At 45.0% G+C, this 19,383-nt stretch overlaps 1 protein-coding gene across 2 annotated transcripts in view; it reads right to left on the reverse strand.

Annotated features, from left to right (window-relative positions):
* Positions 1-423: 423 nt before the first annotated feature.
* The window catches only part of KDR (kinase insert domain receptor), a 47,083-nt gene continuing 28,123 nt past the window's right edge, over positions 424-19,383 (reverse strand). The window contains exons 20-30 of one of the 2 annotated variants that reach the window (XM_047798590.1): positions 18,589-18,677; positions 17,573-17,726; positions 15,582-15,679; positions 12,768-12,890; positions 12,537-12,648; positions 11,580-11,679; positions 11,085-11,190; positions 9,778-9,929; positions 4,408-4,507; positions 3,809-3,894; positions 424-2,015 (exon numbers count right to left, since the gene is read on the reverse strand). In XM_047798590.1, coding sequence (XP_047654546.1) covers positions 1,793-2,015; positions 3,809-3,894; positions 4,408-4,507; positions 9,778-9,929; positions 11,085-11,190; positions 11,580-11,679; positions 12,537-12,648; positions 12,768-12,890; positions 15,582-15,679; positions 17,573-17,726; positions 18,589-18,677 — 1,343 coding nt within the window. In that variant the 3' untranslated portion in view covers positions 424-1,792. Of the gene's footprint in view, positions 2,016-3,808; positions 3,895-4,407; positions 4,508-9,765; positions 9,930-11,084; positions 11,191-11,579; positions 11,680-12,536; positions 12,649-12,767; positions 12,891-15,581; positions 15,680-17,572; positions 17,727-18,588; positions 18,678-19,383 lie in introns of both variants that reach the window. The other variant, XM_047798589.1, reaches the window with a different exon arrangement.

A 19,383-nucleotide genomic window follows, 5' to 3' on the forward strand; every position in this document is an offset into this window, starting at 1 on the left:
TGCTCAGTGGGTTAACGATACAGTGTTGCCGTGAGCTGTGGTGTAGGCCGGTGGCTACAGCTCCGATTAGACCCCTAGCCTGAGAACCTCCATATGCCGCAGGGGCGGCCCAAGAAATAGCAAAAACAAAAAAAAAAACCAAAAAAAACCCCCCACATTTATTGGTTTATAAAGCATATAAACATTTTATGAAAATATCCTTGGTGAAAGTAAAAAACAGCCCCATGGAAGTGATGTCAGAGTCCCCCTCCTTGATTTTAGAAGTGAGAGAAATGATAGGTCCAGTAACGCAATCTTGCAAAGGGATTCCTTCAAGTTTTTTGCTTTTTTTTTTTTAATAAAGTGGCATCAATTGCTAAAAGCATTATGACGTTTGTTATGCTACATAATACTGATACAAAAATGTGAATAGTACAAAGTTCATTATATATAATATAAGGTTTTAATATATTACATTTGTTTCTACATAAACAGACTATAAATATATGTGCCATAGCATGTTTTATAGTCATGGGTCCCAGCATCTCACACTATGGTACCAAATGAAAAAATACATTTTCTTTTTTAAAAAGGAAAGAAGAAGGGCAGAAACCATTAGAAAGAGATTTATATGTTAAAAGTCTAAATGATATCATAGATGTTGTTATAACTTTGGCTACAAGATAATTTTGAAAACTGGCTACAAATTACTCAGCACATGAACAAACCAAATCCGCTTTTACTAGGATGTAGAGGCCAAATTACTAGAATACTGACTGGCTGGGGGAGTCAGTATATACTGAAGGGAGGGGGGAGACGTGGAGAGGGGAGAAGGAGCAGGAGAGGAAAATCCTTCCTGAGGCTTTGACACCACAGCGTGATACTCAGCCTTACTGTCTTTGGGCCCAGACACATCACATCAGGACAGATATGTGGGTACTCAGCCAGAAGAAACCAGAAATTGGTTTATCCAGTCAGAAATCTTTGATGCAACAGGGAGCCTCCATCTGAATGTCCTTTCCCTGCAGTGTCCTGAATAAAGGATCAGCCTGGGAGACAAGGAGCCAAAGCTGCATCATTTCCTTCCTGGGGCTTGGCCAGGAGACACGTAAGAGTCCGGAAGGAACTCTCATTAGGAGTCGGAAACAGCACAAGGAACTCTCATTTAGCCCAAATGGGAAGAACACGCAACCTTCTAAAACCAGTCATCTCAAGCTTTTACGTTTCCTAAGAGACCCCGTGCCCACCTCCCCCAGAGCCAACACAAAGCATGTGCAGTCTCCGGGGCGCCCTCAAAGCAGGCCAGTGTCTTCCTTTCCATCAGTCCAAGCTCCACAAGGAAGACTTGGCTCAGGACCCACATCCTAAACAAAGCTTCTTAGGCAGACTCAGCCCTAAAGGTCTTTCCCGTCTTCAACACCTAAAGCACTTCCATCGCCTGGCTTCTCTTCTAGTTTTACAGAGGTGTCAGCTCCCCAGGCACTGCTACTTCTTGGAGGATGAAGCCATTTCTTGAATTGCTTTTGCTGTAACCCACGGGGTGACCTTCAGCAGGGGGTATCATACATGCTTGTTAAATGAATGAAAAAAAAAAAGAATAAGGTCAACACTGGGAGAAGACACAAACACATTCTTGGGTCACAAGCATCTTCTCAGGAAATGCCTAGGGGACTGGCTCCCTGCAGTCCGAGGTCCTTTTTTTGAAATGACAATCAAATGTGGCTACTTCCTGGCGGTGGAAAGAACAACACTTGAAAATCTGAGCAGCACCTCTCATGTGATTTCCAGGACAGGGGGGACGTGGGTGGCTCCTTTAAACAGGAGGAGAGCTCAGTGTGGTCCCAGAGTCAGGCTGCAGGATCTGAGCTGCACTGCCAGCCTGCGGCCCCATCTCCATCAGCCTTAAAAGTTCCACCTCCTCGCTGGAGTACACGGTGGTGTCCGTGTCGTCCGAGTGATACCCAGACTGGTAGCCACTCGTCTGGTTGGAGCCTTCAGATGCCACAGACTCCTTGCTTTTGCTGGGCATCAGGCCGCTGCAGAAGAGAGAGCAAGCAAATGAGTTGGAAGAGAGAAGGCAGTTCTTTTGCATCTTAATCTTTATCTCACCATGTTCCCAACCCTGCGTGGGCTGTGATTCCCTGGAGACACCAGCCTCTCTCTCTCCCCCGCTCGTTCATCAACATATCAGGGTTAATCAGACTAGGTCCTCTTTCAGGTACTAGCCTGAATTCAGAGTCTCAGATTAAGTCCTCTTATCCAGATCCAAGTCTTTTCAAGCCTGAGACAAGATGAAAGGCGGTTCTTCTGAGTTATGCAAAAGCTCCAACCAATGGAACCTTTTTATGGCCTCGCATATTGACAAGTTTGTATACAATGATAGGAGCCGAAGGGACTCTTTCACAATGTGGAAGGAACCTGGGATGTCCTGAACATCCACGGGTGCCCTCCCCACACACTAATCAGTTACAAGGCCTGTGTATGGTGTTAATAAAGTGCTTGAGCAACTTTAAATTTTAGTTAAGTTGAAGCATGCGTGTGTGTGTGTGTGTGTGTGTGTGTGTGTGTGTGTGTGTTCAGTCATGCCAGATATGTCAAAAACTGCTCTTTGCTCATCAAAACCACATTCTTTGGAAGGACAGAGGACCAGGATCACTCAGCAGCAACCAGAGAACGTTTTCAATGGTACGGAGTCGTGACAGACGGTCAAAGTTTAAAAACGCTTTCTGTAGCTTAGTGTAGGCTGTGTAGCTCTTAAGCCATTCTGAGGTGTGGGTTTTTCCCCCCCTTTTAGGTGTCTTACCAAGTTATTCTTGTTAAAAACTGCAAAAAGAACTATATTAACTCTGTGTTCATGTATGGTTTTAAAGTTATTTCAAAGAATTAGAAATGCATTTTTCTTTCAATCCAACCTCAATAAATTGAACTTAGTGTCTCAAACAATGGCACAGTACATAGTCATTGCTGAACAAATGTATTTTGAATCAATCAATGAAACATATGATTGGCTCTCACAATTTCTCACCGTGGGCCTAGACAAACAATAAAATCGCACAATAGCACAATTTAATGTCTTTTGGTTTCTTTTTTTATATGAGCATCACTCAATAACCTATGGGAAGTCTCGTTTTGCCTAAGCGTTAGATTATAAGTAGATCAGAATCTTTATTCTCACCTAGAATGAACCTGCTAACAAATCAATAACTCCTCTGCCTCCTATTATTCTTATAAACACAGAGCCTCATTTATTTGCTAAGTTAAAAGCAGGTACATCTAGTCAAAACAGCTACAAATTCCTACAAAACCACATGGGGGAAATTATATTCAAAACAAAAGTCAGTATTTTTCCCACAATTAAGTACTTAATAATTCAGCCAATAATATTAAAGTATCTTAAATAAATAAATATTGGCTTATTTACATAGCATACTTAAGGATAGATGGACCCATTGCCATATAAGTTTGAAAATTCTTCAGAGCAGAGTCCACAAAGACTTTAATCATCTTATTAGTTTTAAGGATCACATCCAATGCCCTCTGTTATTTAGCCAGTACCACACAAACCACTGACCATAGTAGCTACGCTCAGAAATTCCCCAGTATTCATAAATTCTCATAAAACAGACCAAATCCTCTTATTTTAGACTCTTTTTTAGACTTGCCAGGTAATTTGTTTGATTTGTTCCTGTTCTTTATTCATTAGGTTGATGCAAATCTGCCCAACCAACAAAGACACAAAATGGGAAGACTCCGGACCTACACTCAAAGTCCTAAGCTCTTTCCAAAAGTTCCTGTTGAAATGTGTCTTTTCTATTTGGCTGAGCCTTACCTAAAAGATGGCGCTAATTTGGTTCTGTCTTCCAAGGTTTTCAGCTCTTCGGATGCAAGAACCATCCCGCTGTCTGTCTGGCTGTCCTTTTTAAGAGACAAGGAGATGGCACAGTTGATTGAGCATGGACACCGACCAACCACTTAATTAAACTGATTTCCTAACCCATCTATCAGACAACATTGCCATGTTCTGCAGAGGGAGGTCAAGGTATCATAGCCAGAAACTGTGCAGACTAGAGGAGGAGGCAACTGCCTCCAAGAAATAGATCCAGGCCTAGAAGAAGAGAGGAATTGAGGAAGAGGCAGCTGAGCAGACCCACTTCCATTCCTCTTTCCACAATGATACTATTTACATTTGAGTAGAACGCGGTATGAAGTATGAAGCGGGACTGTCTTGAACCTTAGACCAGGGGCTCCACTTACAGAAAAACCAAGGGGGCCCAGTAAGTTCCATGTCTGTAATGACCCCGTGACACACACCCTCAAAGATGGCCTTAGAATGAGGCTCCAAGACTCTAAGGCTTAGGCTAATATTTATCTAGCTAACGTTTCATCTTTCATATTATTCCTAAGTCTATTTTTAAAAGATGTACTTACATCTGGGATTACTTTTACTTCTGGTTCTTCCAATGGGATATCTTCAAATGTTTTTACACTCACAGGCCGGCTCTTTCGCTTACTGTTCTGCAGATACTGACTGCAAAAGAGCAAATATTTATATTTTAGTGGTGGGATATTTGGCTGCAGATTCCACAAGTGATACCTAAGTTCATTATCTTTCAACCACAAGTTTAATAGCGACCTTCAAAACATCCTCTGGAAAAAGAAAAACAAAACAAAAATCTTTCTCTGCTAGCACACACTGCAGGCTTAATTTCCTGTGAAAGTCCATTTAAAAGTATAATATAACTGAGGGGCCTGGATGAGCCCCTTCTGCTTTGAATCGTACTTCTGAGGTCCAGGGCTGGACTGCGGACAACAACAGCAGACTCGGTGGTCAGCTGCCTTCTGCTTGGCTTCCTGATGGCCTGCAATTCCTCCACTGAGCTCTTGGCGTATTACCGAGTGTTTCACATCTTTCTGGCCATCTCCTAGGCAGGTTTTTCTAGGCAACACCCACAGAGAAACCAGTCCATGGAAGATGGGCAGAGGAAACACCTGCAGTTCTCACTGAATCTCACCGGGGTTTAGTAAAGGATGCGGAACCCAGCAGGATCTGGAGACAACCTTCTCATTCTACAGGTAAGAGAGGCTTAATGGGTAGAGGAGCAGGTGGGCTGATTCTCACAATCTCCTATTTTCAGCCCATGAAGTTGGGGCTGAGAGTCACTTTGTTTATTTCAAAGTCTACCACAGTCTACACAGACCTGGGGAAGTCATGAATACATTTCTATGCCCCTGTTGCCCCACCTTTAAAATGTACTGGCAATAGCTTTCCTTCCCTCACTCACAAAGATAGGTGGAGGGTGGTGAGGTGATCAGTGGTGGGTGGTAAGGGGGTCTAAGAAAGACCGATGCTCCATCAACCAAAGATTGTTTTCCTCCTTTGAATTCCAAAGGGTAAAGGTTCCTGCAGGAGTCCCAAGAATAGGACTTGTCAGTCAACACATCACCTATCTTTCTCTGCTATGTGGCTTTAGGGGAGTCTGAGTGATTCTGTTAAAATCAGACCAAGTGGAGGGAAGAGAAGTCCCTTTCACAGGAAGGGGCAGAAAATTCACCCTCAGGCAGCCCTCTGGATATGTTACATATCCCGGGTATTTCCTGTGACCAAGTGAAGAGAGGACTCATTTAGGCAAAGAAGGATCATGAAAACCAAGTTTCCCTATACTGCCCCAGAAGGTGGGTCCTTCTTGCTTACAGAGAAGAGAGAATGAGGCTGACCAGTGATGTCCTCACACAGAAAACTCCACTGGAAAGAGGACATAATGTACAAGGAGAGAAAAAAAGCCTACTTCTCCCAAGTCCAGTCCCTAAGAGAGGGGGTTGTTAAAAACTATTGGTCCCATAGTCACTTATTCGGGAAGCCCTTAATGAGACCCTACTGTGTGCCAGGCATTGTGCTAAATGCTCCTCAACCATTGTCTCATGGCATCTCTGCAAATAGCACTTCTCTTGGTGGATATCATCAACCCACCTTCAGATGAGGAACTAAGGCAGAGAAAGGTTAAGAAACTTGTCCAAAATCACTAACTGGAATATCTGGATTATTATCTTGAGGGAAACAAGCAGCCACTGAAAGATTTTAAGCATGATACTGACCAAGTCAGATAGACCTTTTAGCAGAATGGTTCTGGCTTAAGGAAGGTATGACCAGATACCATGAGACCAATTAAGGGGCTGCTCCACTTATCTAGGAGGAAGAAGGGCAGCCTGATTAAAGAAAGGTGATGCCCACAGGGTCTGGAAAAGTGGACAGATTCCAGAGGTATTTGGGCTATAGCACCAACTAGAGTGAGCCTGAGCAATAACGCCGTTGCCTTAGAAAGGCCAGCTCCTTGATTTCTGAGCCCAGTCATTCTAAACATTGCTCAGCCCTTCACAGTCGATGAGGCATTTTCATGGACATTGTTGCCACTGTTCTTCAGAAACCTACAAAATAGGTTTTTATTATTTGCTATTTGGAAATAAGGAAGCTAAGGCTTAGGGAGGGAATGGCTAGAAATAGGACTCAGACTCTAAAGCCTATGCGGGGTTGTTTTTGTTGGACTTTAATCTTAATCCACATTGACCCCCTTGGAAAAGCATCAGGAAGGAGAAGGAAGAAGAGAGCAGTGGATATGACTGTTCAAGTCTTCATTAAGCACCTAGCATGTGCCCAGCCCTGCTCTTTCCCCCGTGGGCACTGATCCAATGAGAGGGGGATGGGAAGGAGGGGGGCTATGGGCTGAGAGACAGACAAAAGCCGTCTAATACCAGAGCCAAATCCAGGAACATCTAGCCAGCAGGCTGTCCCAGGCATCAATCTACAAGGAACATTTAAATCATCACTAGCAATTAACCAAAATGAAAAAAAAAAAAAAAAAGGTATGTGCCAGAAACCTTTCTCTGGGAGAGAACTGAAAAGAAATCTTTGCTAAGCTGCTTGGAGTGGGAGGTGAAACTCACAGGGGAAATGGGGAAGCAACCACAGATGGTCCCTAAACTGCCCTCCAAGAAAGATGAGTCCAATTAAGATGTGTTTTCTCGCAGGAAGCATACAGACTTGGGGCCAGAGCTGATCCACAGGGGAGATTAGAGGCAAAGCTAAATCTAGACTCGAGTGGTCCTTCCTCCTCACCCTTCCCCCACATGCCCCTCAGCCTCTTCTCTCAATAACAATGTTTTCGAACAAATATTTTTGAAAATGGTTTAAAGGGGCAAAAACAACATGAGGTGGGCTCCCACAGGGATGTCTCTATCCAGGTCTACTTATAACCCAATGAAATTGAAAATTATAAGGAGCAAGCAAGCAGAAAGACTCCCTGGCTCTTCTTCTTGCCTGGGAAGGTGGAAGGTAACAGAACAAGTGCCCCGAGAGGCATCCCAGCCTTACTCCTTCCTTCCCAGGGGAGCAGAACCGCAAAGAGAGCATCAAAATGAACTGTGCCATGGGCAGATGACTCCAATCTGCCTTTCTTTTCACCCTGATGATTCAAATGTGACTGGAGTGTCTCATTTTTATAAAAGGGAAAAGAGATGGCAGGGGTTGAGCAGGGATGCCGACCAAAGACTCCCATTTCCACTTTATTTGTTGAATTATGACTGGATAAAAGAGAAACTGGACTGGAAAGATCAATTCAAAAATCACACACAGAAAATAGGAGCCAGGCCTGTGCCGGGAGGGTGGTGTCACATTTGTCCATGCTTCTGGGGATAAATGTTAGCAGCCCTGTTTCAGAGCCAGCATCGCATTTGGCATTGCCATCACACACACATGACTCGCTGACTCTGAGCACCATATGCAAAGGGCCTGAGCGAGCCAAGAGGCTGCCAGCACGGGTCCTCACCCCACCTGGCCAGAGAATACCCAAGGAACACAGCTCACAATCAAATGGCTTCCTGATAGAGCACAAGGCAACCGTGTCTTGGGCGTCATTACTATACCAGAAGGCCAGCTGGACTTGAAGTCAGACTTTTCAAACGTGGGAGTGGAACTAACTCCAGGCTTTCATTTCATGACTCTTTCTTTTTGAGGCTCCCCCCTGGCCCAGGAGAAGAGAGCCATGAGTTCGATATCAGAGGAACTGGATTCATCCTGGGGATGTGACTTTAACTAGCTCCCTTAATAGCATCTTTTTCTGAGTGTTTTCTAGGTGCCGAGCACTTAGAAACCCACGATGCCATATAATTCTCAAAGCTATCACTTCTGTATAACACTTGTATAGTCGCCTGGGTCACGCAGAACACTGACCCTAGGTCACAGCTGCAAAGAGCAGACTGGGCATCCAACCCAGTTCCGTCTGAGTCTAAAATCTGGGTCTTTGAGAATTCCTGTTGTGGTTCAGAGGGTTACGAACCCGACTAGTATCCATGAGGATGTAGGTTCAATCCCTGGCCTCGATCAGTGGATTAAGGATCTGGCATTGCCGTGAGCTGAGGTGTAGGTCCTTAGGTGCAGCTTGGATCCTATGTTGCTGTGGCTGTGACGTAGACAGGCAGCTGCAGCTCCAATTCGACCCCTGGCTTGGGAACTTCTATATGCTGCAAGTGAGGCCCTAAAAAGCAAAAAACAAAAACAAAACAAAACAAAACAAAACAACTGGGTCTTTTAATATAAGCAAAGATATATATGTGTGTATGACTGGGTCGCTTTGCTGTACAGTAGAAATTGGCACAACACTGTCAATCAACTATAACTTAAAAAAAATAAAAAAACATAAAATCTCTGTCTTTCATCACAATAATATGTTCCCCTCAGGTAAGTGCTCTGAGTCTCATGTTCGACATGGACATCATAAAAGGTAATAGTTTCTACCTTGCCTAACTTTGGCAAAATTTGATAAGAAAGAGTTCCCTGAAAAAGGCCAAAAGCTCTTGACACCAGCAGAATGAGCAGCTCGCCAGCTGGCTTCCACCCTTGGAGCTTCCTTCTCTCCCACGGTAGGGTTCCTGCCACCCTCCCTGGCTGAGTCCATGCGGTGAACTGTCCAGGGTGCCCCCCCCCCCACCATCTGGCAACCTGGCCAAGGCTTAGAGCTCCGTGTGCCTCCCTGCAGCCACAGCACAGGCAGGCTGGGCCCAAGCTGTCAGGGGTCCAGTTACAGGAGGAAAACACCCAAAGGGGTGGGAACAGGAACAAAGCAATGGTGAAGCAGTCCCGGGCTTAGTAAAAGGCAATTTTAATATCTCATTGTAGAAACCATACCAACTCTTTCCTTATGCACAGGTGCTGGGAGAGAATAAAAAGAAAGCTGCCTTTAGAACCCTTCTACAGATCAGGAAAATTCTGCAGTGCATGTGTTTTAAATAAGCCCCAAAGTCCCATTTTGCAAATAAAATGCTGAAAATCAGACTTGGGAGGGACTTCTGAAGATGTGCTGTCCAGTCAAATTCAGAACGCAGCCCCACGGCACGCTGCATCCTAGCCGGAGAGGCAAAAGTGTGTCTTCATATGTGAACAGAACTCGCCCTTCCTGCATCTTGCTTAAGCCATTTAATTCACATTAATAACAGAGTACATGGGGATAATTTAAATACAGATGTCTTTGTAAAATTGGTCTCTTTTTCTGGAGCTTAACAAACTGTGGCATTCCAGCTATTCGCAGCTGCAGGGCTTAGAATCCTGAAAGGAAGAGCTGCGGCAGCAATGTGGACCGCAGATGGGCAGACGTACCTCCCCAGGCTCTCTGCAAGGAGGACCTCTCAGGGCCAAGGGTGAGTGTGCAGGTGGAAATGTGGCAGCTTGACACAACGTCCTTCCTCCATCCCCTTCCCCAAGAGGACCCCGAAGGCCCTCCCCCAGGGGATGCTGACCTTATAGAGTACCTGATTCCTGCTGTGTTGTCATAATGGAATTTGGGGTCACACACTTCCTCTTCTTCCATGCAGGAAACAGGTGAGGTAGGCAGAGAGAGTCCGGAATCCTCTTCCATGCTCAGAGTCTCTGATATGGGAAGAACAATGTAGTCTTTGCCATCCTGAAACAATAAACATAGCATGCTATTGTTATGGCTTCAGGCCTTCGAGAGCCTTTTCATGAAAAAAACAAAGGCCACGGGGGCTCCTTGCTTGCGGGGAATGTTAGCTTTCCTATCCGAATGTAAAACTTCAGGACAACGTTCAAAAAACGGCTGGTCCAAAATAAAAGGGCCCTGGAAAGGGATGTGTGCGTGGAAGTTTATTAAAGGAACGAACCCCAAACAAGATGCAAAGGGGACCCCAGAGCCCTATGGCTACAATGAAGACAAAGCAGGCTGTGGTTATAAATGCAGCAGAGCTCCGCAGAGCTGAGAAATCATTTCTTCACGAAGCCCTATCCACACGAGCCAGGGCCTTTAAAGGGCATGTCATCCAATTTCAGCCTCCGTACTTCAAGGCAATGGAAAAAGTGATGACAGTCTAAAGAAAAGCAATAAATGTGCAGGAAAATGGGTCTTCTGAGAAAAAGTTGTCCAACTTCACATTATTTCATCAAGAGACAGAAATAAAGGGCGATTTGATACCTCTAAATGTTTGGAAGGTTTATTGGTAAAAAACAGATTTGACCCACTGTCCCCCCCCCCACCCCAGCGCTTCAAAAGAAAAGCAGGAGGAAATTGGCTTCCATTCACTGTAGTCAGAGGTGTTGACTGGGGATTAAATAACTTTCTAACGGCAAAGGTTACAACTCTAAAGTCCACCAGTGGAAGTTATGGAGGCCTGGGATTTTACCGAGGAAAAAGCCATTTAATTTGCAGGATCCAGATGTGCTTCTGCCTGAAGAATGTATTTAAAAGTCCTTGAAATTCTGTCTATTGTTGATATATTTGGTGGATCAACTAGGTTTTGTTTTTTTGGTTTTTGATTTTTTTTTTGCTATTGTTTTTAAACTTTAGAAGAACATCTGAAGACATCAAAATACTCATCAGTAAAAATAAAAGGGATCCGCTCCCAGGTTATGAGTCAGGGTCTCATCTGTCCAAAAGGGTAATGATAGCTTTTAGAAAAACATGACTGCTTAGATCTGGAAGAATATAGCTCCTTATTCAATAGTTGAGAGGAGAGCGTGGTGGCTGTGAGACAGTCCAGGCAGCAGAGGAGCTTTCGACACCTAAGTACGCTTTGCAGAAGCCTCTTGGATGGAGGTCACAAACCTGCTGAGCATTAGCTTGTAAGAGATTTCCCAAGTGCTCCACCAGCTCGGAGAATGTGGGTCTCTGACTGGGCTCCCCGTGCCAGCAGTCAAGCATCGTCTGGTACCTAGAGAAGCAAAACACGGATGTCATTAACGGCCTCCTTCCTCCCGATCTGATGGTGAACATAAACACTTGAATAAGTAAACATTTATCAAGAGTCTACCATGAGCCAAGAGAGTAAATTAAAGGACTTGAAACTGTAAGACACAGAGCCCGACACGTGGAGCATCAGGTGTGTGTAGAGAAAAGGAAACACTCCAAGTCAACACCTGGTGAAAACTGACTGGTTGGTAGAGATAAAGTGCTGTCACTTCAAGAGGGATGACTCTGTACTTGAGACGCTGAGACACGACTGAGCCTCGAGGGAGGTGTACATAGAATGCAAAGTCTCCTGGGCAGGGAGAACGTTTGTGAGCAAAGAAGAGGGATGGAAAAATGCTTATAAAGTCTTACATCTCTGGGGTGGTGTAATCAGGGGCTCTCATTCTAGTTCCTTCTTTCAAGCGCCTACAAAATTCTTCATCAATCTTTACTCCAGGATATGGAGAAGCACCTAGAAGAAAGCAGGGGTGGGATATTATTGATTTGATTTTCTCTTGCAGAAAGCCCTGAGCCTGATGCTTGAACATCTTCTTCATATTTATATCCATTTCTTCCTCCCTCCCTCCCTCCATTCCTTCTTTCTTTCCTATTTTTCTTCTTTTTAGGGCTGCGCCCAAGGTATATGGATGTTCCCAGGCTAGGGGTCGAATCCAGAGCTGCAGCTTCCGGCCTATGCCACAGCCACAGCCACACCAAATCCAAGCCTCATCTGTGACCTACACTGCAGCTTGTGGCAATGCCAGATCCTTAACCCACTAAGAGAGGCCAGGGATCAAACCCACATCCTTATGGATACTAGTCCGGTTTGTAACCCACTGAGCCACAATGGGTGCTCCACTTTTTTTTTTTTTTAAAGTACTCTTTGTAGAAGCTTAAAAATTTTACAACCCCAAAGCTTTCAAGTTAAATGTCCCCTGATAAAGGTGGAATTCAGGAAAGGGAAAGGCACACGAGAGTCACTGATTTTGTTTTGTTTTATTTTTGTTTTGGCTTTTGGTTTTTAGGGCCACACCCACGGCCTATGGAGGTTCCTGGGCTAGGGGTCCAATTGGAGCTACAGCTGCCAACCAACACCACAGCCACGGCAACTCAGGATCCGAGCCGTGTTTGCGACCTACACCACAGGTCACAGCAATGCTGGATCCTTAACCCACTGAGCAAGGCCAGGGATCGAACCTGCAACCTCATGGTTCCTAGTCGGATTCGTTAACCACTGAGCCACGATGGGAACTCTCCACAGAGTCACTGATTTTTGTCCTTTTGTATTTTTATTTAGGGAGTACGGAGGGACAAAGAGAAGGGACTTACCTAAGGAAAATATTTCCCAGAGCAGGACACCAAAAGACCACACGTCACTCTGAATGGTGTATACTCTGTCAAAAATTGTTTCTGGGGCCATCCATTTCAAAGGGAGGCGAGCCTGGGGGGGGGGCGCAGAAGACAAGGAATGAGAACCCCATTTAGTAAACATCTGAAGAAGAAACTTTTTTCTCCCCAGACACAGGGCCTGAAGCTTGCTGAGAGGAATATGAAACTTACATCTCCTTTTCTGACATAATCCGGGTCCTTATAAATATCCCGGGCCAAGCCAAAGTCACAGATTTTAACCACGTTCTTCTCTGACAAGAGGATGTTTCGAGCCGCCAGGTCCCTGTGGATACACTGCAAAAAGAATCGTATGCATTAGGACTAGCTTGGCAGTCCTGATCTCTTCTGCATCTGTTGTGACCTCATGCTTTAGAAAAAGAAAAAAGAACCAGATCAGAAAATCAACTGATTAACAAGCACTGGGTTTACATCTTGTATCAACACCTCAAGAAAAAAGCCTGTGCGTTTCACGGAGACACACATCTGCTTAGTCCATAAACAGCCCCAGACTCTGGGATTAAATCATTAAGTTATAGCATGATGAGGGAGTCATAAATAGACTTCTCTCGGACACAATCAAGAATGTGTTTCTGGTCACATCCACACATCCCTTTTGCCTGGCACCATATACGGTTAAAACGTGTTATTCTAAGGAGGCCCCAGAATGGGGCTTATTTTGAATGAATGCACGGAAATCAGAAACAAGGGGCCCCTCCTTGATTTGGTGCCTTTGTTGGTTTCTCCATTCCATATGTTACTGAAGCTGGACTAACTCTGAGAAACAGTTCCCAGTGGGGCTCACCCTGTTTTCAAAATGCTGACTTATCAGAGCAGTCTATGAAAGCACAGCAGCCTCTCACTTGTGGATTCTCCAGGGCACTAAAGAGGAAAACTAAATTCTCTTTGGCTTTCCTTCCACTCTTTTCTGCTCCTCAGTTTCTCTTTTCCCCACATCCCCTAACTTGCTACACCAAGAAGCTTTATCTCCACCTGACAGGTTTATGAGAGTACGAGAGTCTCAGGGAACATGCAGAAATGAATGAAAGAGGCGTTCCCCTTGGGGCACAGAAGAAATGAATCTGACCAGTATCCACGAGGATGTGGGTTGGATTCCTGGCCTCGCTCAGTGGGTTAAGGATCTGGCGTGGCTGTGGCTCTGGTGTAGGCTGGCAGCTGTAGCTCCAATTCGACCCCCAGCCTGGGAACTTCCATATGCCAAGGGCACAGCCCTAAAAAGCAAAAAAAAAAAAAAAAAAAAAACCCAAAAAACAAAAACAACAGCAACAACAAAAAACATGAATGAAAGGCTTAGATGAGAATTCCGAGGTCGGTGGTGGAGTGCTGTGTGAGCCAAGCATTACAGACCCCCCCCCCCCCCGCCCCCAGCTCACATCTGGGTAGCGCTTTCCTCTGAATGAGGCACAGGGACATAGTACACAACATGGGGATATAGACAATATTGTGTAAAACTGTAACTGTAAACCTTTTTTGTTTGTTTGTTTTTTAGGGCAGCACCTGCAGCATATGGAAGTTCCCAGGCGAGGGGTCCAATTGGAGCTACAGCTGCTGGCCTTCACCACAACCACAGCCACGCCAGATCCGAGCCACCTCTGTGACCTACACCACAGCTCACAGCCATGTGGATCCTTAACCCACTGAGGGAGGCCAGGGATTAAACCTGCAACCTCATGGTTCCTAGGATTCGTTTCTGCTGCTCCACGATGGGAACTCCCATAAGCCTTTAAAAACTATACGCAAGGAAAGTTGAAACCATATGTGGTGCCAGGCAAAAGGGATGTGTGGATGTGACCAGAAACACATTCTTAATTGCATCCACCCCCTCCAGCCCCTTCCTGTCAAAGGAACCCCGACAGTGAACTGGCGCACTCTGCCCTTTAAAAAATAATCAAAAATTCAGAATCTTCAAGGGCAAACGTCCTTTCTCTTCAGGAAAATCCTCTTCTAAGATTCCACGTCTCTCCCTTCCTCTTGGGAGAGGGAAGACACAAGCTCTCAGGCAGAAACCTCCGACAGCCTGGGGCTCTAGAAGCTGTGACAAGCATTAAACTTCAGGAAAAGAAAAGGGTGAGGGCTTTCACTCGTTTAGGGAAAAAAAAAAAAAAAAAAACAATGAAAACCCCCAAAACTTCAAGTCTTTCTTCCCCCAGTCAGCTGCAGCAAAGGCATGCTGTCAACTTATCCTTTTTCCTGAAACTTCATTCGGATTTTTCTTGTTGTAGGTAAAACCGTCCATTTTACCCTTTCCAGGAGAGCGACTTCAACGCTGCTCCCTCCCCGGTGTTTACAACCTTTGGAATGTTTGTAACTTGTCACGTACCCACCTCGGCCTTTGTTTGGCCTACTTTTCTAATTTTAGCTCTTTCAATCGCTGTCATCTCAAGCCTGTCCTTCCTGGTTTATAATTATACTATGAACAAATACCTTTTGATGGAGAGGGATGAATGTAAAATAAATTAAAAATAGACTCTCTTGGGCCAAGATATCTGCAAGGCTCAGCCCCTCACCTCCTCCAGGCCATTACTCAAATGTCACGTTCCCCTCGAGTCTTCTGCGTCCACTTTGTTTAAAATCGATATACACAAACACAGAGGCAGATGTACTAATAAACATACCACTCCTGTAGACTCTCTAACTGCTTCTTTTTCTCCATAGCACTTACTCCCATCTGACTGGTTTATACTGTGTGTTTCACCCACTGGAATATAACCTCCATGAAGGTGGAGAGTTTAGCCTATTTGCTCACACAGTGTTGAGCAGAGGCTCAACGAATATTTATCACATGAGCTCATTTCATGAACTGCTAATATCCCCATAATGAGCAGAAATGGGGCCTCTTGAATCAAGCTCTTCTAACAGTCCCCAGAGTGGTGTCGAATGAATTATGGTCCCCACCGAGCACCCATGGCTGACCCTGAACATCTCATGTCCAAATCCGTGATGATATGAAGAGATACTTTGTCTCACCTTCCGCGATGCCAAAAACTCCATGCCTTTAGCCACTTGGAAGCTGTAACAGATGAGATGCTCCAAGGTCAGAAAGTTCTTGTACAGATCTTCCGAGACTGTCAGAGACGCAGGAGGACAGAAATGGGTATTTCAACCAAAACTATTTGTTTCTAAATTGGATTGTGTAAGCTTCATTTTAAAAATTGGAAGTCAAATTTCAGGAAATAGAAGCAGACAGAAAATGCTTCTCTCTTCTGCAAGTAGGACTGAATCCTGGTATATTCTCAGCCTTCATCATACCCCTCTGCAAAAATACTGGCTTTTCCATGTCAGCCAAAGTGGACGAACAAATCCAAGAGGCAAAATTGGTAGATAACAGGGAGGTAAAAGACGGCTTTTACAAGTTTGCTTTTTTAAACTGTTGTTTTTTTCACATACCCAGGGGGATAAACAATAGCTTCATATCAAGAACTCTAAAAATAAAACAACAATATCCAGGGTCATTGAATCTTTGCTCTCCAGGCTTTGTCCTGGGGTAAAGGCCAAAGGTCAAATTATAACCCACAACAGATAACTAAAAATACCAGAAATACATTTACTTCTCTCACTTTCAAGCTGTGAAAGCACTGTAAGTACATTCAATCTGACTTGCGAGGATGTTTTTCTCCGTCAAAGATATGAATGGGAAATGACGGGGAACATCAAGAGAAAGATGCATTTACATAAATTTGGGGTATTTACTTCCGTGCAACTGGTACAAATAAACACCAAGACATTAATGGGTGTTTCAGCATGATCTCTTAATTTTGGCCAGATAAGATAAGATATGGCTTCTCTCCTGGAGACAAATACCAGAGCAAATGAAAACTCCGTTATAATAAGAAGCTTGTAAGTATGACAAAGGCTGTGAACCTTTTGCTCAATGACTTTCTATGCTTAGGGCTGGAGAGCGCTCCATGAATAATTAGTGAAAGTCCTTCATTTTCCAAAGGAAGAATGGAGGCAAAAATTCCAGGCCAACCGTCCTTTTATTCCAACGGACTCCCTCAAGCCTTTGGGTTTCCAGCTCACTGGTCAACCAATGAGAGAAGATGGGGCAGAGATGCGTGCTCAGTGTGTGCCTGGTTATGTGAGGCCAAGACAACCTCCTCCTGCTTTTCTAGGCCAAGTTCTAGCCTCACACTGCTTGCTCAGCATCCATGGGAAAGAAGTCAGTTTTCAGTTCTATCTGTGGCCTTTTGACAAAGGACACACAGGCAGGTTTCTCCCACTATTTCATGACTGAATTCTTCTAAGCTCATGCTTCAAGAAGAGCCAGATGCCAGGAAGCCCCATCCCTACCTCCACGGAGCTCTCTCTGCTCCTTCTGAGGGAGGCAGACAGAGAATGTATCCTGAAGCTGGAGGAGGCCCTGAAAGTTAGGCTGGGGACACAGCACCACTCATAAAGAGCACTGAAATATCATTGGAAGCATAAGTGGATAAAGAAAAGTGTATGTGCCAAGATGCCTCTGAACAAGTGTGGAAGACCTGATAAGCCACTAGGGTTGGGGCAGAAACAGCAGATGCCCATGCTGCCTTGGAGAAGGTTGGGTATGATCGACCAAAGGACTTCCGTTGAGATGGGGCTGAACCTCAGCAGGCAATGGGGAGGCCAATGAACCACCAGAGCACCTCCTTTGCCCATCTGAAGGTGGCGCTGAACCTCTCCCACTGATAATTGCTGAACTAATTCTTGAAGGGCATTGGTTGGACTGCTGCCAACTGCTTAGCTCTCCTGGGGAACCAAGATTTCTCAGGCTAGCCATGCTCTGCCTCCCAACCTAGCCCGCTGCTTCTTTAGGCCTTCCACCCTTCGCTTTGAGGGAGCCTGAATGGAAGCCTTCTAGAAATTTAGGTCTCTTTCAGGTAGTAGCAGACTGTTCCATGACAAAATTCCTCATAAGACCCTATCACCTGGTCTGTTCCTACAAGAGCATCGTTAGGTGCAGAGGAAGCAACAGCAGGTACCTTCCTCTTCCTCCACATCGCTGAGGGATTTCTCCTCCACGAATCCAGAGCTGGCTGAGCTTTGGCTACTGGTGATGCTGTCCAAGCGGCGTTTGGGATCCACGGTGATCTCACCAACATATTCTTTTCCTTGCCGGAACCGTGCCCCTTTAGTCTAGAAAAGAAACAAAGGCACGGGCTCCTTGAGTAGCAGAAAATCTCTAAAATGCAGCCAACTGTGAAAGGAAGACAAGAGGTACATCAATTTCAGAACCATGGAATCTCCAGGCTGAGACGTGGGACAAGTGTTGTACGTAATAGATTTTCATCCACAAAGCCTGGTTTCTTTTTCGCTTCAAGAGAGAAGAGCCTTGTTTCAAGTTTCACTCAGATGCACTTGCAACATCAGGACACTTTTTTTTTTTTTTGTCTTTTTGCTATTTCTTTGGGCCGCTCCCGCTGCATATGGAGGTTCCCAGGCTAGGGGTCGAATCGGAGCTGTAGCCACCGGCCTACGCCAGAGCCACAGCAACGCAGGATCCGAGCCGCGTCTGCGACCCACACCACAGCTCATGGCAACGCCGGATTGTTAACCCACTGAGCAAGGGCAGGGACAGAACCCGCAACCTCATGGTTCCTAGTCGGATTTGTTAACCACTGCGCCATGACGGGAACTCCTCAGGACACTTTTAACAGGGGGATGGACACTCCATAGGGTCAAATATGGCCAAGGTAGAGACAGAATCATCCAGAGCTGTCCTTCCACCTGTCATTCCTGTCCCTTAATCACACTGACCCTCCTCATCCTCCGAATCATCCCAATCTATAGTGGGTCAGTAGGATTAGACTCACAAAAATAAAATACAAGAAGTATGTGTCCTTCAGAAAGTAAAAGAGGAGGTTACGACCGTCAAGAGGTCACATGAAAAGACTCCTCACACGTTTCTTCACAGAATTTTAACAAAAAAATTCCTGGACCACTTTGAGTTCTCCTCCATGTTACAGCATGGCCACAGCTAGGCTGGGAAATGACATACCTTGTAGGGGACAAATTCGTTTCTCTTGCTCCTTAAGTAAGTGGACAGATTTCCAAACTTGCAGAATTCCACAATCACCATGAGTGGCCCTGCAGATGGCACAGCAGAAGGGAAAATGTGCTTTTACTCATGTTTCTCACCAATTGTTTACCATATCAAAGAGCCAAAAAAAAAAAAAAAATCATAGCAGAGGCTATGAAACTACACTGGAAAATGGATCACAGAAATCAACCAGTTGCAATTTCCCTTCTCTTGTAGCTTTTCTTTTTCCAAAAGGCAATTCCACAAAATATTAACCAAATTTCAGAAGAAAATCCACCCACTTGCTTTTCAACACAACTACCTATGATGACTTCATTTTAGGGGAAACTACTTTTTTTTTTTTTTGGTCTTTTTGGGTGGCACTGGTGGCATGTGGAGGTTCCTAGGCTAGGGGTCCAATTGGAACTGTAGCCACCGGCCTACACCACAGCCACAGCAATGCAACGCTGGATCTGAGCCACATCTGCAACCTACACCACTGCCCACGGCAACGCCGGATCCTTAACCCACCGAGAGAGGCCAGGGATCGAACCCACATCCTTCTGGATGCTAGTTGGGTTCACTAACCACTGAGCCATGATGGGTACTCTGGGGAACTACTCTTAAAGTCCTTTGCTTTCACATTTGGGGGGATGTTTGCTTTCCTCATCTGGACACCTATGACATAAGCAGCAAACCGTACTATAGGAATGTGGCATCTTTTTTAATTCACAGGAAGTTCTAGAATAATTGATAGTGCCCATTAAGTATATT

Source organism: Phacochoerus africanus, chromosome 10 (assembly GCF_016906955.1).
Source record: "Phacochoerus africanus isolate WHEZ1 chromosome 10, ROS_Pafr_v1, whole genome shotgun sequence".
Lineage (NCBI taxonomy): Eukaryota > Metazoa > Chordata > Mammalia > Artiodactyla > Suidae > Phacochoerus > Phacochoerus africanus.